Source organism: Microcebus murinus, chromosome 11 (assembly GCF_040939455.1).
Source record: "Microcebus murinus isolate Inina chromosome 11, M.murinus_Inina_mat1.0, whole genome shotgun sequence".
NCBI classification, from domain to species: Eukaryota; Metazoa; Chordata; class Mammalia; order Primates; family Cheirogaleidae; genus Microcebus; species Microcebus murinus.
The window spans coordinates 29,182,211-29,206,810 of NC_134114.1; the positions used below are offsets into that span (position 1 = coordinate 29,182,211).

The 24,600-nt window shown below is 36.2% G+C and overlaps 1 protein-coding gene across 4 annotated transcripts in view; it reads right to left on the minus strand.

Moving 5' to 3' along the window:
- The window catches only part of LIFR (LIF receptor subunit alpha), a 109,924-nt gene that overhangs the window by 13,062 nt on the left and 72,262 nt on the right, over window positions 1–24,600 (minus strand). For all 4 annotated transcript variants that reach the window (XM_012736478.3, XM_076007977.1, XM_076007976.1 and 1 more), the window contains exons 6-16: window positions 21,872–22,046; window positions 20,281–20,535; window positions 16,898–17,027; window positions 16,306–16,478; window positions 14,091–14,236; window positions 12,729–12,891; window positions 9,191–9,261; window positions 6,680–6,893; window positions 4,257–4,436; window positions 1,646–1,747; window positions 672–839 (exon numbers count right to left, since the gene is read on the minus strand). In XM_012736478.3, the coding sequence (XP_012591932.1) occupies window positions 672–839; window positions 1,646–1,747; window positions 4,257–4,436; window positions 6,680–6,893; window positions 9,191–9,261; window positions 12,729–12,891; window positions 14,091–14,236; window positions 16,306–16,478; window positions 16,898–17,027; window positions 20,281–20,535; window positions 21,872–22,046 (1,777 nt within the window). The remainder of the gene's footprint in view (window positions 1–671; window positions 840–1,645; window positions 1,748–4,256; window positions 4,437–6,679; window positions 6,894–9,190; window positions 9,262–12,728; window positions 12,892–14,090; window positions 14,237–16,305; window positions 16,479–16,897; window positions 17,028–20,280; window positions 20,536–21,871; window positions 22,047–24,600) is intronic.

Genomic DNA, 24,600 nt, shown 5'->3' on the forward strand with positions numbered 1-24,600 from the left:
TGACTCCCGACAAATATAATTTAAGGAAAAGCCAGAAATTTGTATAAACTATTTTGTATTTGTAAAGCTACAAATACAAAATTGTATGTCTAAAGTCTTTGGACACACACTTACCCATTGTCAAGGATTGTCTGTATTTTTTAAGGTTTAATGAAAACACACATTCCCAATCAAGTCAATTAAGTTTGCCAGTTTATTAAGGCCACAGCCAGGGATGATGCTAATGGGCTGATGGCTCTTGGGCGAGTTACAACGGAGAATCTGAAGCTGTTTATTTGGATTCCTGAGTTTCTCTCCTCCATTACTATAAGTAAAAGATGACTCATTTTTTTTAAAAGTAAACTTCTTGAGATACTATGTTATGGATCATGCAAGGCTATAATAAGAGATGATCTCTGTCCTCTTGGGTTTATAATCAAAGGCTTCAGAATAAATTATTTAAATGATTTCTGAAAAACTACATATCATTTATTGCATACTAAAATATTAAAACTAAAATATTTGTGAATTGACTGTATTTTCACTTCCCCATTTTTCAAACAGTTTTAGAAACCAGGATTCAACTACTGAGCAGCACTTTCTTTTCTCTTCTTTCCTCCTCTTCCTTTTGTGGATAATGAGAAACTTCTAAGAAGCACACTGTATTCATACTAATAATTTATTACACTTACCTGATTCCAAACCCCTCATCTTAGATGTGTCTCTTTCTCCTTTTTCAAAGTAAAATAAATATCCTCTTAAAAAGCCTCTAAGCTCTTCCACAGGAATATCTTCCCATTTTACTAATATAGAATCTGCAGAAGTATCCTCAACAGTAAAATTTGGTGCCACAGTTGGAGCTGTGAAAGGAAAAAGTCAACTGCTAAAGGAGGGTTTACTCACACAAAGTAAGACAGTAACATTTCGTGAGATTTCTAGCTTCCAAAATAACTAAACCTGAAATTGAAACTTTATTCTCTATTTAATCATGAACTTCCAGAGGTATTACCATGAACACTTTTGTAGTGAAGCTTATATACTAATAACCACAGAAAAAATGTTTTTAGGCACAAAGGTAGAACTTACAATACCACTTTTAGACAAAACACATACCTAGGGAAGCAACCTATGCAAAATCTTTAAGTAGCTACTCAAACAGACTTCATTAGTATTTCTCTTCTTTATTGATAATCCTGAATAATTGTTTTTTTAAACTTCTATAAGTGCAAATTAAATATTTTGACATCCAAGTTAAGATTTAATTTTCTTGATGACAACAGTAAAATTGTGAATTTCATTGTGGTGTGGTTAAAGTTTTAGTTCTCTAATTATGTGTCCAGAGAACACCAGTGCTCTGTAGGCTCAAACGTGAGATGGTCAGCCTCTAAAAAAAGTCATGCAATACAAAGAAAAACTGGAGAGACTTATCTAAACTTTAACTTTCCTTCTTGGAACATTTTCCCTTAAAACAAATGGGTTAAGAATAAGTAATCAAATTTACCATATAAATTTACCATATAAATTATTTACCATATAAATTATTTTACCTTCTTTGAACTAAACATCTAATTCTATCTATTTTTAGAATTCATTCTTACTACTGCTGTTGATTTATAAGTTTCCATATTACCTATAAGTCTAAAAACAACTTATACATTTAACTTACCCAATTCTTTTATATATCCAATTATGGAACGTAGTAATTGATATCCTTGATTTCTGCACCCATACAGGAAAAATTTATATCTTACACCTGGTCGAAACTGATCTACAGGATGAACACAATCAATAAATTTTCATAAATATTTATTAATATGAATATCTAGTTTAGAAATATAAAATTTAAAATAACATTTTGAAATTCCCAAAGCCAAATTTAAACAAATGTTTTCTTATAAAAAATACATCTGTATTTTCAAAATTGGTAAATAGAGTGAAAAATGACTAAACAAAAAAATTAAACAAATTCACTTCTATTGTAATGAAAAGTTTATCTATAAGATGGCATCTCCTTGCATAGGAGATCCAGGCTTACATTTTGTTCCTTACAAATCAAGCAATGATGATTTCTTTCCAGATTTGATCCAGGGTCAGTTCACTAAGCCATTGCAGGTCCACATCATGCCTCTATAAATCCCTTCCCTACGTAATGTTCTTGCTGGGTTGGAAAAAAACCACTACTCCATTCCTTTGCTCCAAGAAGCAGAACTAAAAGTTCACTCTGTCTTGAAGCTTTAGTGTTAAAGGAACTGTACTTAGCGTCGATTCCTCTTTATAGTATCACCATGAAGTGTCCTTGGGTGAGTTAACTGCATAAGACATACCAGGGAAGTACCTTAACTTCAGTTCAAAAGGCCCTTTTAAGCACCTCCTCAATAAAACATGTGCAATGTGTGCAACGCAGAGATGCACAAAACAAGGTCCCTGGCACAGAGACCTGGCAGAGTGGTGGGAAAGACAAATGAATGGGGTGACTGTGACAGCACGTTACACTAGAGGTACAGAGCAGATGCTGTGGAACCTTAAATGAGAGACCAAACGAGTCTAAAAAGATCAGAAAAAGCTACCATAAGCTGACACCTAAGCAGGGCCTTGAAGGGCAATTAGCAGCTCAACAGCCCCCAGCCCAGAAGAAAATGCTGGGAGGAGAAATGGCAGCATTCGAAATTGCCTTTAATTTGCTGAATGCAATGATTCCAGTGTGATTAAGCCATCGGTTTTCTAATTATTTGCCCACAGAATGTCAGTGGTCTACAGGCTCAAATGTGAGATGGTCAGCCTCTAAAATCACACAATCCAAAGAAAAATTGGAGAGACTTGTCTAAATTTTAACTTTTCTTCTTGGAATATTTTTTCTTAAATGTTTGCTAAGTGCTGGCAAGATCTAAGTAAATATCAATGGAAACTCAAACTCAGCCAACTGTGTTTAGTTTTGTAACTTTTTTCTTTGTGGAAAAGTATCCTGAGGTTAAGACTAAAGTTAAAGACTAAAGTCTTTATAGTGCATAAAGATTAGTAAATCTGTACCTTGTTTTATGTTAAAATTATAAATTATCGATAATCTATAGGACTTTGGCACCTTAAAATAAAAAAGAGTCTCAGTGGTTTAGAGCACTAGGAACGTACTGAGGGCATAAGAAAGAGTAGACCACAGGAAGAGAAAGGAATAAGAGGCTCACTAGTGGCACCTGATGTTCTAGAAGCTCAGTAATGAATAAAAGATAACATTCCCAGCCTCCTGAAGCTTTGAATAGCCTTGAATTTGAACACCAGTTCTATCACATACTAATTTTGTGACCTTGGGCAAGTTACCTAATTTCTCTGAGTCTTTGTTTTCTCAACCACTGCAGGGCCTTTGCTCATCTGCTCTGGCACAGAAAGTTCTTCTCCTCCCTCAATCATCATGGGGCCCACTTCTCCACATCCCATAGGGCTCAGCTAACACTTGTATCTGTAGATACTCTCTTTACATCCACACCACCCTACCCTAGTCCACCCCAATTACCCCAAGGCCTAGGGAACAGGCATGACACACCCTCATTAGCTACTCGGAAGAAATGCTGGTACTGGAAAAGGGGCTCTGATTCCAAAGGATGAGGCTGTTTCAGCTCGTAGGTGAGCAAATACGCCTGAGGCCAAGCTTCTCAGGCTGCGCCAGGGCACTGGTAGCTTGCTCATGGCCCGCAGGCTCAGTAGCAGGTGCGGAACACAAGCTGCACAGTGTCCGGTGCCCTCTGCCTTGCAGCAGGAGAGTGAGGGTGGGTCAAGCCCTTTGTGCTCAGTTTCTCCCCAGCCCCAGCCCAGGGCAAACAACAGCAAAGACACACAGCTGAGATCACACTGCTTGTAATTTTGGAGTCTTTTTTTCATGAGTATTTCCCCATATTGTTTTAAATCTTTCATATATAATTTTTAATGCTACTTAACTTTCCATTTTATAGATGTACCATTATGTACTCATTCCCTTATTTGCTATTTGAGTTGTTTTTAATTTTTCACAATTATAAATAATGTTGTGGTGAACATTCTTAGGGGTAAACCTGTGTTGTTCTTGGATTATTTCTTAGAATAAATTCCCAGACAAGTAATCACTAGATCAAAGGGTTTGAACCCCTTCAGTACATACTGCCATAAACCAACTTCCGGGAATGCTAAACCCACTCACACCCGCCCAGCGGTAGAGGAAAATGATAATTTCACCACACCCAGTTCCATGTGTGTTACTTTTTAGGAATATTTTTTCAGAACTCTAACTGAGAGACATAAATCCACCTTACCAGATTCTATGAGAGCTTCAGTGCTATTTGAAGGAACTTTTCTCCAGTCCATAAGGCATGGTTCAGACCGCGATGAGTTACACCACTTGATGACATAGTCACAAGTCATGTTGGGGTTGTGATGCCAGGTGAGGAGAATCCCCTTTCCCATTCCAACAGCCTGCTCTGTTTTCACATCATCTTCAACAAGAAAGATATGTTACTGGCATTAAAAACAACAATGTAAGGCAAACCTCATGAAAATGGATGAGTTATAAAAATCACTGTGAAGAAATTATAAAATAATACTCAAACTAGATAAACCTTTAGCAAATATTAGAAGTGTTGCTTTGTTATTTTTACTGTAACAACTATAGCACAGACCAACAGAGCATCAGAAAGAAAAAGCTAAAAAGGAAAAAAGCACCTAGTATCGGGCAGTGATGTACTGAGGCCAGGACATGAAGATCAGGGCCAGGAACAACAGGGCTGAGGGCACTGGAGGGGACAGGGCTTGGAAGACAGGGAGGAGGCGGGAGGCCGGGAGGACACATGGGCAGTCTAAAGGCCTCTTCTCAGCATCTGCCATCAGCTCTCTGTGAGAGCACACAGCAGGCTCAGGCCAAACCTGTGGCAAGAGTGGATGAACTGGCCCCTTCTCTCCCTTTCCAGGAAGCCTGTGGCTAGCCCAGAGCTGGGCTGAGGGGGATTCTGCTGACCAGAAGCAGGATGGGAGCGAGAAGAACCCTCACTGGGAGGGGGGCAGCCTGTGGGCACAGGGAGAGGAAGGCAACACAGCGCCCCAGGGGACCCCAGGGCAGGATGCAGAGGCTGAGGGGAGGGGACTGGTGGTGGCTGTGGAGAGGTTTTGTTTCCCCATCTGGCCAGATCTCACTTAGGTGAAAAGTGGGGGCCCAAGCTGGGAATGAGGAATTGGGGTGTGGATGTTAGGGCAGTGTGGTCAAAAGGGAGAGGGACATTTCTACAGAAACAGGAGAAAAGAAGTAACTTCTATGACTGACTTATATTTAAGGGTTCAGTAAAAAGCCATAGAAAGGTTTTTTGAACAAAATTTACATTCATAAAACAACTACTGAACGCAAGACAACGACTTAGCTTAGAAGCCTTAGCTTAGAAGACAGAATAGGCTGAACGTAACAGCTTTTTGGCTCAATGTGATTAAAAAGCCACAGTGTAAGCCTGAGCTGAGGCTGCAGGGTCTCCACCTCGGGATTTGTTCTGGGGCTTTGCTAATTGTCTGAATGCTGATGACTAGACCATTGCTAGTCCTGTAAATGACCATCCTCAGAGGGACCCACGGAAAAGGGGGCATTGCAGCTCTTGAATTAAAAGACAGCACAGCCATTGCCTAGCACTGTGAGAGCAATGAAAGACACAATCTAAATCAGCAGGTTATCTTTTTATGGATGTTTGCACATCTCTCTTTTATTTTTGCCAGGCCAACATGAAGAGGCATTAGTCCAGCTGTTCTAAGCACTACCTTGGGGCTTTTGCAACACCAGCCAGCACTGCCATCTGGGCTCTGGCCCGTGCTCAGCATCTCTGACATGCATGATGTGTCCCCATTCCTTCCTCCTAATTCTCTTACGGCTGACTCAAACAGAACAAAGAACCAGTTAAGTAACAAGCAGTAAGAAACTGCCTCAAGCTAGAGCTGAAAAGATACTTAGAGGACCCTAACTGGACCAACTGTTCATCCTCTAGGAGTAAGTGGGTGGTTATAGAAAGGTGCTCCCATATTGGGGCAGGACAGCAAAGTGGGGACAGGCAATGACTTGAAAGAGCACTTAAGTGAAAGAAGAGGTACAAATCGCCATTCAAAACCCGACTCAAAAAGGTGTCAAGGTAGAAGCTAAGGAGGAGTATACTAGTCACTGGAAATGTGTAAAATTTAAAGGAAGATTCTAAATAATTTTAAAATTATACAACAGTTATTTTTTTAAAGCCTATATTGAAGATCTTAGACTTAAGAAAACTTTCTTATCAATAAAGAATTCCAATTTCTTATCAAAAGCTGTCAATTAAAGTGAGTATTTCTTCCTGCCTGATAGTGTGCAAAACAGCACAGCTGACATAACATAAACTCTCCTAGCCTTGGAGAGAGATTTGAAACCAGTATTTGAATAAATGGCTAAAATATTTCTTCCCCAAGAGCACTATCCACTACCATAACTCTCTAACATTATGCTATAAAGTAACTGAATACCGTGATTATTTTATCTACCAGTGCACATGCTTCAAGTCAACACTAATGACTGCTCTCTCTCAATGAGGAGCAGACCTCAATGGCTTGTTCCTCTTTCCGCAGCAGCAGTAGCAGCAGGATGCATGAGAAAAATGCTGACATTATATAAGAGCAAGTATATCAAAAATTTTCACTTTAATTTCCTATTCTCATATACTAAATCATCTCAAGCACTCACCATGTGGAATTTCCATGCTAGCTATTTTAGAAGGTGGCGATGCACCCACAGAATTTTTGGCCACCACACTGATGATGTAGTCATTTTTATTAAGTTGTATTTCTGCTTTGTGCTGAGGGTCAAGGATCTCAGAAAGGGACTGTGTTTCCTCATCTGATGAACACGATACATTATAAGAAAGTATTTTTCCATTAGCTTCACTGATGGGTAAAGGCTATGAAAAACAGAGAAATAAATTATTATGAAAAGTTGCAAAAAGTTGCCATCTGTCCAAACTAGATGCCACATTAACAGTAACAAGGTAACATCAGAAAAGATGACATTCTTAACAGTGTGAAACATTTAAAATCCACTGAGACCCAGAAAAAGCAGGAAAATGATACTGAAGAAAAACTATTATTTTCTATAAGCAGTAAGAGTACACAGAAACTTAAAAATTAGGTAAACACAAAATAATATTTATCTTCACATTTTTCAGAAGAAAATTTTTAACAAGTGGTCAGAAGCATCTACTTAATAACAAAAAAGTGTGGTTTTTAAAAAATGTTTATTGTTTTCTCACTTTAAAGTATTATATTCCCATTACAGAAAATTTAGTATACAAAAGTTGAAAGAAAACAAGTAAAAATATCCCATATTCCAACCTCTTAAGGTCACTTACATTTTGATATTTCTTTCACATTGTTTTTCTAGGTGTAGATTTTTATTAACACTGTTTTAACCATACTATAAAATTTTGTATTTATTTAATTTTCTAAAATCTACACTAGTCCATATTAATGCAGTTATATATATTTTAATGATTTTATAACTCATGTAGCATTTTTACTAGTATACTTGAATATTCCTAAAATAAATGAAATTTCAGTTGTTCCCAATTCTTAGCAATACTAAAATAAATATTTTGGTGAATCTTTTTTGACACGTTTTTTTCTTTTTCATAGTTAGGATTAATTTTTTAATATGAATTTCCAAAAGTGAACTTACTTAATACAAGAAAATGAACATTCAAACTTCTTCATTTATAAAGCTAACATGCTTTTCAAAACAATCGCCCCAATTTATATGTCAGTGTATGGGCTCTGCTGATCCAGACTGGGCTCATGTTAACAACATTGCTGCAAACACTGCCCCAGCGGAGGTCTCTGATGCCTCCCCAGTGGCTGCTCCAGTGGCAGACTATAGTTCTAGGACTTGTGCACTTCCTGTGATACTCGTGGCCACTCACTCCTTGAAACAGCTCCCTGCCATCTGGTTTCTATAATTCTATATTCTTTGGTTTTCCTGCCCCTCTGACCTTTCCAATCTCCTGTGCAGGCTCCTTGTCCTCCTCCTCTGCCAGTGCTTTGTATGCTGCTATCACCTGGGCTCCATCCCTGGCCCACTTACAACCTCCCATGTTCCCCCCAGTGACTGCACGTGTGTGTGCTACTCAAAGCTACATCTTCAGCTCTGACCACTCCCCTGAGCGCCAGAGCCTTACAGCAAACCACTACCCACTAGACTCTACTCAGATATCTCAGTGGCACATATTTTAAAAACTCACCATATCCAAAACAACACACTTTTCCACCCAAACATGCCCTTACTTGGCAAATAAAGGCAACAACATAGTCAGTGAAGTTAAAATCTGAATCACTTCAGCATTTTTAGTCCTTGTGTTAAATCTCCACCTAGTTTTAACAATATTCCAAACTGTCTCTATATTGTAGTAACTTGTTTAACAGTTGCTATATAGTCAGGAAATCCGACAGACAGCTGGGAGAAGCCAGGGGATTTTCTAATCAGAAGTGGAAGCAACAGTCAAATACAGATGATCTCAAAGCAACGTAACTCACCCTGACCTTGCATGTACACCCCACTTCACTCAAAGTTGTAGAGATGTCAAATTTTTGTAAAAATAAAATTAAGTTTTACTTTCAATAACAAAATTCACTACTTAAAAGAATCCTATTATGACTGCCATATGAAATCTAATGTAGAAAACAACTGTTCATGTTTTTGACCTTCATAAAATATTTAAAAATATATAGCAACAAAATGCTCTAATACAGAAAGATTAGTAAAATATAATGTGATTCATATTTCATCTAAATATTTTATAAAACCATGCCAAACTTTATAATTGGCATATTATAGCACAATTTAAGAGAAACAAATTGCACATGAAATATATTAAAAATCAGTTCCCCATTCATAGAAAAAAAATGTAATAAACATTAGAGATTCTACCATGTAGTTTTTGACATTAGGTGAGGAAGATGGAATTCATGAAATCCTTTATAGGCCTCATAAAAATCACACTAAAGAATGGTCAGATCTGAGACTGAAGATCCTTGCTAAAATGACTGTGGGGAATTAGGAGTGATGAGGCATTTGGGGGCCTTTACAAGCCAGGTTAGATTCTCTGCGATACCGCAAACAAAGCCCGAAATCTCAGCTCCTTGATAACCAAAAGCAGTTCTGTATAATGAAGTTATGTAAATGCACAAGGAAAAATTAGATAATTACCTTCCAATAGATTATCAAATTTTTTCCATCAGAACTCCACTCTCTCCAAGTATCGGGTCCATTTGAAGGAACTAGAAAGGAGATTTACAAGTTAGTACTTGAAGACAGATACATACTATACATACCATGGTGCTTTAAACTTTTTTCTAGGGTATCTGGAATTCTTAATAAAATGTGAAGCAGTTCAGTGGCTTTCACTTAGCAAATGAAGCAATGGAAAAGCTCTCAACTTTTATAAAACACAAGGCCCCTCAGACTGGGTTAAAATCATCTTCCAAGGCCTCCCTGACTAGCCCCAGTGCTTGTCACCCCCCGTCTTTCAAGTCAGGACATCTCTGGCCACCCACTGGCATCCTGGCTGTCCCTCAGATATACCACAGACCCCTGCCTCAGGTACTGTGCACTTTCTGTGTCCTCTCTTCCTCTGCCTAGAACTCTCTTCTCTTAAACCATGAGGCTTGCTTTCTCATCTCCTTTATTTTTATTTATTTTTTAATTTTTTTGAGACAGAGTCTCACTCTGCTGCTCCCACTAGAGTGCCATGGTGTCAGCCTAGCTCACAGCAACCTCAAACTCCTGGGCTCAAGCGATCCTTCTGCCTCAGCCTCTCCAGCAGCTGGGACTACAGGCATGCGCTACCATGCCCGGCTAATTTTTTTTTCTATATATTTTTAGTTAGCCAATTAATTTCTTTCTATTTTTTTAGTAGAGATGGGGTCTTGCTCTTGTTCAAGCTGGTTTTAAACTCCTGACCTTGAGCGATCCTCCCGCCTCAGCCTCCCAGAGTGCTAGGATTACAGGCGTGAGCCACCGCGTCCGGCCCCTCATCTCCTTTATATCTCAGTACGAATATTATCTTAATAAGGTCTTTCCTAACTATGCTATTTAAAACTACAATTCCCTTCACACCCTACCCCCCCACCTCCATCTTCACCCCCCACCCCCTTCCTGTCCCTTAGTTTGCTCTGTGGCACTCATCATCATCTAATATGTAATATATATATATACACACACACACACACATATATGTGTATGTATATATGTATATATTATATATGTATATATTATATGTGTGTGTGTGTATTCATTTAATTTATTCCTAATTCAGGCAGAAAGATGTATTTTATCCATTGCTGTGTCCCTGGTAACTAGGACAATTCTCAGCACATATAGGTTGAATATTCCTTATCTGAAATGCTTGGGATCAGAAGTGTTTCAGATGCTGGAATATTTGCATATACATAATAAGGTATCTTGGGGATGGGACCTAAACACAAGATTCATTTATGTTTGGAGACAGAGTCTCGCTTTGTTGCCCGGTCTAGAGTGAATGCCGTGGTATCAGCCTAGCTCACAGCAACCTCAAACTCCTGGGCTCAAGCGATCCTCCTGCCTCAGCCTTCCAAGTAGCTGGGACTACAGGCATGTGCCACCATGCCCGGCTAATTTTTTTCTATATGTATTAGTTGGCCAATTAATTTCTTTCTATTTATAGTAGAGACAGGGTCTCGCTCTTGCTCAGACTGGTTTCAAACTCCTGACCTCGAGCAATCCACCCGCCTTGGCCTCCCAGAGTGCTAGGTTTACAGGTGTGAGCCACCGCGCCTGGCCTATACAATGTTTTAAATAATTTTGTACATGACACAAAGTTTGTGTTACATACTTATGGGTGGCATCATGTCAGCCCTCAAAAAGTTTTGGATCTTGGAGCATTTCGGATTAGGATACCCAATCTGTAATGCATTTCTGAATGAATTAAAGCCCTCATCTCAGTGAGGTGCAAAAAAGATGTTTCCTCTTGGCAACAACAGCTCATGAACTTAAGGCAAAAACTCCTGTCACAGCCAGTCTCCCAAATGACCAATGATCCCCACACCTCCTGATATCCATCCTCTCTCACGCTCTGTCAGGGTTGGCCTGAGGGACCAATGGGGTACAGCAGACACGATGGTACGTCACTTCTGATTTTAGCTCATAAAAAACATTCTTCAATCATCAGCTCTGGGAGGAGCTAGCTACATGTCATGAGGACACTGAAGCAGGCCCACAGAGAAGACCACACGGTGAGGAACTGAGGCCTCCTGCCAACAGCCATGGGAGTGAACCACCTTGAAAGTGGATCTTCCGGCCCCAGTCCAGCCTGTAGTCCCTTCTCACCTCCTGTTACACATACTACAAAGGCCCTCATCTCTATTTTCACATCTCTTCAGGTGGAGAGGCAAAATCTGGATTAACATCTATCATTTTGCTTTTTACTCTTTGTTAATTTTTTTTCGAGGAAGTTTTATATTTTCTGGATTATGTAATACAAATAAAGCATTTGTTATCTTTTACTGAATGTGAAGGAGCTTGAGGAATTTCACCCCAAAATATGATATATACTCCTTGATATAAAGAGTATTCTGATTTAAAGGCCCTTAGAGATCAACAGGCATTGGAAGGGGCTTTCCCTCTATCTTCATTAAAAACCAGATGGACACATCAGGAAGAGTAATCGTCTTTCCTTCTCCTCCCTGTTACCCCAATGTATTGCAGGATAGAAGATCAAGATGCAACCAGACCTGGCCTAATCCATTTTAAAGATAATAATACCTGTCTCTCAGGTTAATTTAATTTCCAAAGAATCACTTACAAGTTAATCTGTTTTCCTCCATCCATTCATTAATCCAAGTATCTATTCATCTTCCTAACAACCATTTTTTTTTTATTGCCCTTAAACAGAATTACCTATATTCTTCATCTCCTCTTCCTCTCTAAAATGAGGGTATATAAACTTCTAGACCCCACTGGGATAATCATAATCACTCTGTGATTCTCCTCATGTAAGTGGTAAAGAAATTTGTAATCTCTCTCTCTTTTTAATCTGCCTTATTATGAGTCAACCTTTCAGCATAACTTTTGGGGGCAAATGAAAAGTTTTCCTTCTCCCCCACAAATGATTCCTGAAAATCATATCTATTTTTAAGTTTTGTCTTGTTTTGTTTTTAAAGGTAACATCTGGTTATTCAAGGATTGAATACTATTCTGTCTTTGGAAATTATCATATTCAGAAAACCAGCTATCTGATTTTATACCTTAAAATCACATCATTTCTCAGGCCTAGGTCTCAGATAAAAACTCTAAAAAATTCTCTTTATTAATAATTGTTTTAGAGAAAAAAGCAACTAGAGTCAAATAAATGACTAAAATTCCAACAGGAGGAGGAAAGGCTGTGAGAAAAATCATCCCATAATTGTACCACAGTTTCAAGTTTGTTTTCCTATGCATTGTTGTAATACAGTTGACATCACAGTGTAGACAGAGAAGTCCCTCGTACTTTTACAGAATTTATGCCAAACATTTTTCCACATTATGACAAAACTTTAAAACCCATCATTTAAAATGTCTATGTGATATTTTATTAGTAGATATTACATAATTTATTATCTAAGTATTCCCCTGCTTCTAAAGACTCTGGTAACATTTTCTTTAAAAGAAAAAGTTGTAAAACTTGAAGATACATAGCAATAATTAGCCATAAATCACTTAGGCAACTCACTGGCTTCTGTGGTTAAATGTTGTTTTTTATTGCTCCATTTGCTCCATTTCCAGAAAGTTTCAGTAGAACAGCAAATCCGAAAAGTATATACAGTATATGGATTTAACTTGCCCACAGCAATGCGATAACTTGAATTTTCTACTCCTTTGATTGTGACATTCCGCTATGAGAAAACAAACAAGTATGTGTATATATATGTGTCTATACCATGTGTGTATGAATACACATATACACACATTTTATTGGTAGGAAAGCCTTCACATTTGTAACATAAATCAACCAAATGTCCATGTGAGGTGGCATATATAATACCAAAAGCAGCTCATCCACTGTAATATTTAAATTCTTATATAAATGCCAAATCAATGAAATTATACTGTCATGACAATAAAAAATTAGGATATCTTTTTAATCCAAGTATTGGCTTTAAGTAATAATTATCAATTAAATTATGCAGAAGATAAAATTTTTATAATTAGTCAATGGTCACAGTGATGCAATAAACCCTCACATAATTTAGTAATTGAAGATGATCTTAAGAATTAAATATATTATTCAGATGATACTTGGAAGCTTCTTTGAGGCAGGCATCATCTTTTATGCATCTTTGTTAATATGTCACAAAGAACCCCTAGTATGGTGCTCATCATGTAGTAAATATTCAACAAATACTTATTTAAACTAAATAAATAAAATTAAAATGAAGCAATTACAAATGAATCTGAAGATCTGCATGTCTCACAAAAGCCTGTTAGCTTCCACTGACTTATCAAAGCAGCTTTTCAGGTTATATTTTATAGTTTGGGCTGATTTTCTAGAAATCAGTACATTTCCAGATGAATAGTTAAGTGCAATATCATTTATTTTAGACTTACCACAAACTACAAGATGGTGTGGTATAAAAGTCAACCTAAATATTTAAAATGCACTAAAAAGTCAAATTTTGACTTATAATTACCAATTACAACTGGTTTCCACTGCTGCACTTTGCAGTTTTAAAAATCACTTCTGCTCTCTGGTGCCAATTAATCCATTAACTGATGCTAAAGGTTATGGCAAAACTGCTCATTCATTCACAAACTGACCAAACACCAGCTATGTGCCAGGTACCATACTGCACCTGGGAACATTCTGAGTAGTAAAAGTCATATTTACATTCTATAATATCCACTATTACAATTACTGTTCAAATGTGGTAAATATAATGCTATTACACTGATATATAATGTCGTTCTTGGTTCTTAGTAAATCACTACAATAAATAATCTGAGAACTTAACCATATCAATTTACTTAATGCATTCTGTGAAAAGGTTTTATCCAAAATAATCACAAAGGAAGTTTATAGAAGAATCTTACTTACCGATTCTTGTACTGAATTAATTTTATTAATTTCAATTTGACATAAAAGATTAATCTTTCCAAAGCTGCCTGGTAAATGCCAAGAAAGTATAACCGCTGTTGAATTAATATCTTTCACTTTCAATGAAGTAGGAGTATAGGGATAAACTGTAAACAAAATTTTAAAGATTAATTACTTTATACATTTATTTCAATTACTTTATACATTTATTTATTAATTACTTTATATATTACTTAAAGCTATCTTCTAACATGAGCAGTGAGAATGAAAAAACAAAAAAATAAGGTATCATTAGTGCAAACAACAATATTCTACCCAATATTTGTAGAAGCCACAAACCTCACTTTTACTGCTGACATCATGCCAACATTTTTTAAGACCCAATCATACTCAAGGTTCTTCAATTGGTGCTGCGAATACTAAAAGGTAGTAAGATCACAATCTCTACCTTTAAGGAATTTCTAATCTACTTGGGGAATAACCATGAAAACAAAAGAAAATGAGTAAGAGTATACACACAAAGTTCTAATGCATGGTACGGATAGTACCTGCTATAGGAATTTAAATGTAAGCATGGTAAGGGAAGTCTTGCAGTGAAGATGGAACTTAAGATGAGTTTTGAGGGAAGAATCATTCTAAAGCTGGCAAAACAAATGTAGAAAAGCACTTCAGGTTGAGGTTTTGGCAAGAACGAAGGTACAACAAAGCTAACTGCATTACTGGTGACAATGCATACACCCACTTGAGTGGTGGAAAAGAATCACATAGGTATTAGGGTTGAAACGGCAGAGGGCAGACAAACATACAAATACTACCCACTCGAGGATAAAATGTAGTCATCATGGCCCCAGGTGAAAATCAGGAAATAACAAAGATGCCAGGAAGGAATAATTGATAAAAGTTAACTTATATTTACAAACAAGGCAACGGCATCATGTACTGATAATGTACTTGGTTCAAGCTCTTTCTCCTCTGACTGTGAGTCTCTAAGAGAAGGTCTTTATGCCAGCAGTCCCCAACCGTTTTGGTACCAGGGACCAGTTTCGTGGAAGATAATTTTCCCACAGAAGTTTAGGGGGCAGGCACTGAGCTCAGATGGTCATGCGAGCAATGCGGAGCAGCTATAAATACAGAAGCTGGCTCACTCAGCCTGCTCCTCCTAAGTTTCATGGAAGACAATTTTTCCACAAATGGGGTTGGGGTGGGGACCGGTGGGGTGGTGGTGGAGCTTTGCGTCCTGTCCCCAGGGGTTGGGGATCGCAGCTCTATGCCACTGCTCTGTGTGCTGCAGAGCCTGGCAAGGAGTTAATGCACATGGACTGACCATGGGAATGAAGGCCAAAAAGATCACTACATTTTATTTCTATTTTGAGCTATACATTAATAGGGTTGATAAAAATTCAGCAATCATCAACAATAAAAAGGAATAATTATTGATACATGTGACTTGTATGGTTCTCCAGGACATTATCCTTAGTAAAAAATACCAACCTCAAAATGTTACATACTGTATGATTTCATTTATGTAACACTCTCAAAATGACAAAGCAATACAGGGGAAGAACAGATTAGCTGTTGCCAAGGCACAGGGGTGTGTGTGGTGGGGGGCAGGGCCAACATGTGGAAGTGCTTTGGTGGTGACAGATCAGGTTTGGATCTTGATTGTGGTGGCGGTTACATGAATCATCTATGAACAAGATAAACTGCATAGGATGACACACACACACACACAATTACAAATGAAAGCACATGAAAAATGAGCAATGTCAACAGTCTAGTTCGCAGTGATGTACCTCAACATCAATTCTCTGGTTTTGATACTACACTACAGTTACACCAAATGACACCATTGGGGAATGCCAGGGCATGGGTCCACAAGGCTCTAATTTATTATTTTTACAACTACTGTTGTGTCTATAAGTATTGCACAATAAAGGTTTTCAAATTTGAGCAAAAAAATATTCCAGAAATCAAAAATTATAAGACAGAGCTACTTAGTTTCTTTGTAAATGAATAATTCAAATTTTTATTTAAATTCAATAGTAAAACTTGAAATTATATATTTTAAAGCATTTAAAAATAACAAAATTAATATTAAATAACTATAAAAAATAATCAGTAAAAAGTAATCCCCAGAAGCACTTTTCATTAATTTCAAGGCATTTCAGACACTTCCAAAATTATTTTTAAAGCACTGGTTTACATAGTAGCTTACCTTTTTCAGTTATGTTAACTAAAATTGTTGATTCTGATCGACCCAGGGGATTGCGAGCATACAAAGTAAAATTATATATTTCTTGATTTGGAACCATTTGTAAGAGTAACTGATGATAGCTTTCATTTGCAGACACGTCAACTTTTTTAAATCGAACATATTTTCCTGAAAAACTGTTAATTGAAAGAAAAATAATTTCAAAATGGCAAGATATAAATATCACAGGACACAATTAATGGGCAAATTTTGAATAATTTTTATAAACAGTTTACATTTATAATTATACACATTTTACATATTCAGAGAAAAAAATGTGTTATCGAAAATGGAAGAAAATAATCAGTCATAAGCCACACAGAAACAGTCTCTGTTCATTAAGGGTTCTTCCTTCTGAGCTTTGTAAAAGAGGAGACATGAAATCAAGTCTACATGCGGCTAAACTGTAGTATTTATAGAATACATAATTTTACATAACATACTTGGTTTTATATCTTGCTTATAAAATAAGGGATCTGGTACATTTCCCTACGTCATATAACGTGTACTTCAGAGTCCTCCTCGCCACTTCACACCTTTCCCCAGTTATCATTACCCTTCAAATAACTTGTAACTGGTATTGCGTGGGCCCACCAAGCCTGTTGATCTTCCTGGATCCCAACTACATATAATCTCTTTTAAATCATGTGTTTCACAATTCAGTTTTTTAGGAGTATCAGGTGGATCTGACAGAAAAAAGAAAAAAAAAGTAGGTATTTATGATTGAATATATTTTTCCTGAAAACATAATGTTTTATAAATGTTAATAATATTTTTATACAATTTCCTTAAATAAGAAAAAATTTACTGTTTACATTTTAACAATTCAGGTATTATTATTATTTCTACAGCATGTTTTGTCAGTTCATATTACATTAGAAATGATGGATTAAAATAACTGAAAAGTGACTTATAGCTCTTTTGGAAACTCCCTATAGCAACTTGAGAGATCAATTATCATTTTTTTCCTTAAATCCTATTTCAGAGTCTATCAAATGTCTCAAATAAACTTTTATCCAATAAATTAAATCAGAAAAATCTACAGGTGAAAAATATTATCATCTATCATCCATATATTGTGATATGGAAAAAAAAGCACCTAATCATATTAAAAGTCAATGTAAGTCATGTTACAAGTTTCAGAGTTCTTGAATATAAGAACTATCATTTACAAAGAACTCTTGATAAAATTCTGTATCTCCTTATATTCAAATTCTGTATCTCCTCATATTCAAACTACTGCTCTTTTGTTGTTTTTCTGTTTTTCAAGACTGTTTTCTCTGGCATAATGGGACAAGACCAGAAGAAAAAAGTTATTTTGTTTTGCTCGGTTTGTTTTTGTTTTTGTTTATTGGTGAGACCTTTAAAGTGATAAATGAAAATGCTGTAGTCTGGAACTGTTTATTATGGAAACTGATATTTCTGTAATCATGTTTAACCAAACATATACAGAAACTAATATTTCCTACTGTCATATTTATCCAAACTATCTTTCACTTTAGGTAAAAGTTGTCTTTTTAAAAATTATCTATTTGTTAAAAACTCTGTAAAATTTTATTTTTTTAAAAAACTGAGTTTTTAAAACACTCCTTAGTGTATCAACCAAAACTTAAAAATTTTACATATCTTTTCCCAGAGATATGAACAAAATCCTTCAATAATATTTTAACTAACATTAAGAGGAATAATGAATATTTATATAAAAGTTCAACAATTGGAAAACTAAACAAACATTGACATATTTGTTTTAAAAACTGTTTTTAATCTAAGACCAAACTTTCAGTTGCTTTATTAAAAATCATATCCCAAAAATTTGGAATATATTTCAAATGCTGATTATTGTAGGATTTGGCAGATATATTAAGTTGAAATACTTAAAATCCAAATATCAGGAACAAACTTAAAAGAAATTAAAAGATAGACAGAAGGGGAAAAATATAAGAGGACAGTATTTGAAAGGTGGTGTAAGAATTTTCTTTTCAAAGAAATAATCAACTGAAGCTAAGCAAAAGTAAGGTACAAGGCAACTATATTTAATACATCAGCAAATAGAAAATGCAATTTAAAAAACAAAGCCATCTTTAAAAACACCAGAAAACATCAAGCACTAGGAATAAATTTACCAAAAGATATAAAGACCTCACAAAGAAGACCTAAGTAAGTGGAGGGATATACCATGTTCATGGTTTGGAAGACTCAATATCGTAAGAATAAAAATTCTCCTCAATTGATCTATAGCTTTAATGTAATCCAAATCAAAATTCCAGCAGATTTAGATTGTCTCTGTGTGGGTATGTGTATAAGGGAAAAATAGCCAGCTAATTCTAAAATTCTTATCAGCAATTAACGGTGGGTTAACAGGATATCCATAAAGAAAAGGAAATAAATAAATCTTGCTTCCCAGCTTACACTTTAACCTGCTCTTGTAAGTTTCTACAGAGTTCCCTCTGAAGGAAGATGTTTCCACTACCTGAAAAATATTAAACAATATTTCAACCTCCAAATCTTATAAATTAAGGTTAAATTATGAACTAAATAACTGTGTTCTAGTACTATAATAAAAGATTAGAACACTGTCTGAAATAATAGAAATGGGGATAGTGTATATTCTCATCTTTAAAGTTTTAATTTTTATGTTCATATTTTTAAGTGAACAGCTCACTTTTTGCTTCATGTATAGTGAAGCAACTTCACTACATATACTACATGTATCACTGGCTCTCAACTTAGACTTTAGGACCATTTGTGAGAAATGTTGCAAGTAATTTCCTCAAATTCTCCAAAGAAAGAGAATATAATTTTCTAAAATTTACATTTGAACATACTCTTACTTTCACTTGAATTCCAAAATACATTGCTGGGAAGAGAAAAAGAGGGTAAGTTAGAGCCATCAAGCTAAGAAGTGTATGTGATCCTGCTTATTCTCTTGGGAATATATTAGTATCTGTATGTCAATCATCACAAGATACTATAGAAGTAAAGAAGAGACTGAGAGCTGCTGTCTAGACTACAGCTGAGAATTATAAAAAAGCAAAAGAAAAATCACTAAGCAATAAAAGAAAAAAAGTCATAAAATCCACTCAATCCATCTCACATATTTTATCCATGAGACCCTTAGACCAAACTCAGAGCCTTTTAATTCAGGATGCAGGGAGGAAGAGACTTGCTGCTGGAGCTGCCACCACCAGTGACACCAAAACATTATAGTCACCACAAGGAAGGAGGCAGAAAACCTCTAAAATCAAGAGCTAACTGATTTATCCACGTAATTATCCGTGGATATTCAACATAAGCAATATAAAGAGGGAAGTTGCAACAACGTATTTTGGAAATATCATGGAATTTGTGGACTGCAGAAGTGATCATGTTAATAAAGGATGCCTCCAAATGAGGGAGCATACTCTAGACACAGAACACGGTGACGTAGTAAGTGTTCTCACCCGTGTCCTCCAGCCATCCAGTTCTCCTCAAATACATTACTTAAAAGTTGGAGAAGACACATTTTGCTATCCAAAGATGTATAAAATCATTATAATTTTTTAATGCAGGCACTTAAAAAGGAATGCTTTCATAGGTGGAGAATTAACTTGTATGAAACAGTTCCTAAACAATGTATGATTAATAAATATTACATACTAACAACCTTGACTTAACAAAGCTGTTAACTAGGAATTTAAACTAGGCATTAGCTGCTGGATAGTTTAAATCTTATTATAAAACCTACAAGTTGCATAGATACAGATATTTAGGAAAAAATCTTAGGGCTCATTTTAAAACAAGCAAAAATCCTAGTACCTTTGTATATCATTTATACTAAAGGCAAAGAAATAAAAAAAAAAAAAAAGCAGAATCACCTCCCCTACCAGAAAAAGAATTAAGGCTTTCAAGGAAGCCCAAAACAGGTTAACAGGAACTCTCTCTTCAAAATCTTATACTTACATCCTGCAAAAACAACTGTTCCACATACATTATCTTCTATCATGAAAACCACATTTGTTCCACTATTTTCCGAAACAGAAATATTGTGGACCTTGATTGCAACATTTTCCCCGTCAAGATGGATAAGGGGACAGTATGTACTGCCAATCTGTGCTGATAACACTTTTTCTTGACTCACACAACAAAATGTTATATTTGAGCCTACAAGTATCACTTTGTCTTGAGGAAAAACCTTAGGCTGTGAATCAGGAGTCCCTAGAAAGAACAAAACGAATTATAAATATTTTAGACGTCTTTTATGCAAAATAGTCTTCATACTAAGACTTTTATTCCAAGATGATTCTTAAAATAGCCCAGTATACATGCAACATACTATTAGGTGCTTCGTCATAATGGTGGCCCAAAGATAAGGTATGAAACCCCAGGTTTCAAAGGAATGAGGTACATATCAAAAATTGTTAAGAACCACACGTGGTTTTATTTACTTAAGAAGGAGTAACGGTGATGAAGCGGAAGCAGATCACAGGTAGGTCAATGTTTAAGCATAGGTTAATGTCTAAGAAGTATTAAGATTCAAATTTAACAAGTTTGTGTATGTACACATGAGAACCACCCACACCAAAAAATCACTCATTAAATAATTTCATTCTTTTCATCCTATGTATTTAGGGGCAGATTTGTTACTTTCCATTAGCCTAAATACATGTTCAAGTACTCCATAGCCTAAAAACTCATTTTTGGCAGGGCACAGTGGCTCACACCTGTAAAATCCCAGCCAGTACTTTGGGAGGCCAAGGTGGGAGTATTGCTTGAGGCCAGGAGTTCAAGACCAGCCTGGGCAACATAGCAAGGCTCAGGCTTTACAAAACATTAAAAAATTGGCCAGGCATGGTGGTGCATTTCTGTGGTCCCAGCTGCTTGAGGGGCTGAGGTGGGATGATCGCTTGAGCCCAGGAATCTGAGGCTGCAGCGATGACTACACCACTGCACTCCAGCAACAGAGCAAGACCCTGTCACTAAAAAAAAAAAAAAAAAAATTAAAGTAATTTTCTTTAATCCTTCCTCTGACCCATTCTGATCCATTTTTCCATATTATCACTAGAGCGGTTTATCTACAATAATTACCAGCCTTTTCAGGACTTCATTTTATTCTCAACAATTTTCTGGGCCTTCCCCCACATCCTACACTACCAACATTCTTCCTGTATGAGCTTTATTTAGTGTACAGATAATTTTTGGTACGTATGCAGGATCTCATGTTCCTTGCAATAACTCTGCAGCCACCAGGTACCTGCTCTGTGGGCCAGAAATTGGGAAACTTTTTTTAAATGCAGATTTGATCTCATTATCACCTACTTAAAATTTTTAATTGTTCTTCAATGCCCACTGTACTGATTTTCAAACATTGATGTTTATCCAATCACTCAGTGAGTTCTTTAAAAATACATATTCCTGAAGCCTATCTCAGACTCCAGGCATGGCAGACTTGGAAGATCCCCAGGGGACGCTCACACAGTTCAAAGAAGTGGAAACTTAAACTAAGCCTCGCTCTTACGCATTTTAAACAAAAATTCTTTACATATAAGCTTACAAGAAATGTTCTTCAACGGGCTCCAGTCACTCCACTCTTTGTGACCAGAGAAAAGAAGATTGTCAACGTAGCACCTAATTCCCACATAATGAATGGCACACTCCAAGGGCAGGTCTGAGACCCAACTCCAGTGATGAACTGTATCTTTACCATTCAGAGTTGTGTTGTGGGTCACCTAAAAGTGAACACAAACACAAAATTATAATTCCAAGTAGTGATATGGTCTGCTTTCCTTCAGGATTAAAAACACATTATATTGTATACAATCACCAGCTAAGTTAGCGGTTTGCCCTGTTGTAAAACTACCTCAGTTTTCTATAAAAAGGAGAGTTTAGAGTAACAATAATCATGATTCACTGATGTTTACTTCTTCATCTTTACCCCCTAATGTATTATCATGTAAGATGTTGATATTCATCAAAACATTCACTATAGTGCACAAGAAAATGCAAGCTGAGTACCTCTTATTCAAAATGCTTGGGACCAGTAGTGCTTCAAATTTCACAATCTTATGGATTTTGGAATATCTGCAATATAACCTACCAGTCGAGCACCTCTAATCCAACATGCTTCAGTATCTCCTTTGAACGTCATTTTAGCGTTCAAAAAGTTTTGGATTTGGGAGCATTCTGAATTTTAGATTATCAGATTAAGGATGCTCAACCTGTCTGCCACTGCTTGATGGTCGCCATTTTTCATGTAGAAAAAATAATTAATGGGTTTGTACCTCCAAAAGCTGAAGGAGAAGAGTAGCATTTCAATAAAATAAATTGTTTTAAAGTAGATTTTTTTACATAAGCATTCCATTTTTAAAATTTATTTTTAAATATATACCTTATGATAATATGAAATATTAATCTCAATTGTGAGAAATGAGCAAGATTTCAATCAAATATTGAGGCTCTCCTAAATGATAACCTCGAACTTCTAATTAAAGACAAGAGATTGAACAAACTTATTTCCTTCTCTCTTAGCTCCCAAAATCCTTATAAAAACAAAAGTAAACAGTTTTTTTTAAAGGCACAGCTGCACAAGGACAAAATATAGGAGAGGAAGCACCATCATAAACATTTTGGAAGCTGGAAAGCAGGTGGATGATAGTAACTGACTTAGAAGTCCTGAGAAAGCTCACTCCTAAGCCTCCCGTGGAAAAGCCAGGGGACCACCTAGTTTCTATCACAGAAATGCCAAAGGGCCCAGCAAGTGGCTGCACCAGGTTTCCCAGGAAATGCAGGGTGAAGTGGGCTCCAGACAGGAAGACTGCCTGGAAGCTGTCTGAAGATACGTTAGACACCCAACCCCCTCCCACACTCTATGCACCAGAGGACTATCCTTGTTAGTCACAGCAGGTTGAAGATTTGCATCTGGAAAACTGAAACAGAATGCCTCTGGATTAAAGGATCTCAGGAAGAGCTGAGAATGGGAAGTGCCATCCCCAAACCAGAGAGACTGTGGGTAGACATGAATGCATGGGGTTCTTGATTTTTAAATTATTATAAAATGACAGCATTATGACCTGTCACAAAAAACTGATTATAAGCAATTCTGACTTAAATACTGATATTAGTAACATTTTTATAAATAAAATTGTCACATTTTACTATAGACCTGAAGCATTTTCTCCTTTTACTTCACTGTTTTAAATTAATTTGTTACTTCTCTATTTTCCTTTCCTCTTGCAATTATTTCTTCATACAAAGATTTTTCCCAAAAGTAGAGAATCACTACCTTGTCACTGTCAACTTGTTATATCTCTGTGGCAATGACTTGTATGGTTTTACAATACTACTTCCTTTCATTCATTCATGTCATTCCTATTTCAGAGTATACCTCTTATTCTAGTATTCCCCCATTAGTTCCTCTCTTGAAATTACTTTAAAAATAAAAAAAGTCTAGCCCCCAAAAGAAGGAATTACAAATAATATTGGTTTAGCAGCTTTACAGATACCATACTCTTTACTTTTGGGACCCACAGGCAGATACCAACACCACTTTATAGATAAGAAAAGTCGCTGCAGGCCAGGAAGTGGTAACCCCAGAATGCCAAATGTTAGGCCATAATGAAAAGTTAAACAATACCGTTTTAAATAAGTAATGGTTTTATGGCAACAATGGTAGAGTTATATCAAAGCCAACTGAAAATTTGTTATATCAGTTCTATTACACTGATATAATAGAACTACCATCAAAATCAAGAAAAAAGAGTATTTTAGGCTGAAGCAATTATGACGGGCTTTAAAATAAGGGGCAGAATTTGACCTGGGTCTTGAAATGTAGGTTCAGCTGGAATAGGTGAAAAGGGAGAGAATTTCAGATGAAAAAATATAATTATAAAATATAAATTGCAGTGGCTAAGAGCACAGACTCTGAAACCAAACTGCTAGATTCAAATCCTGGCTCCACCACTTAATGTCTTCCAGTGACACTATATCTTTATCTGCAAAATGGGGAAAGCAATAATAGCATCTCCCTCCTGGGACTGTTATGAGGATAAAAAGAATTAACATACATAGAGTTTTTAGAACAATGTCAGGAAAAGCAGACGTACTAGATACCTGCTAACTATAATTATGATTGCTATTATCTTATGAATGATATTCATGGTTGTCATAGGTTGCCAAAAAGGAAAACTAAAAAAGTAACTAGGAAATACAGAATAATTCCATTTATTATCTTTACTATTTTATCTATGTACTTAGGCAAATAAACTAGAAAACAATGAGACAGTT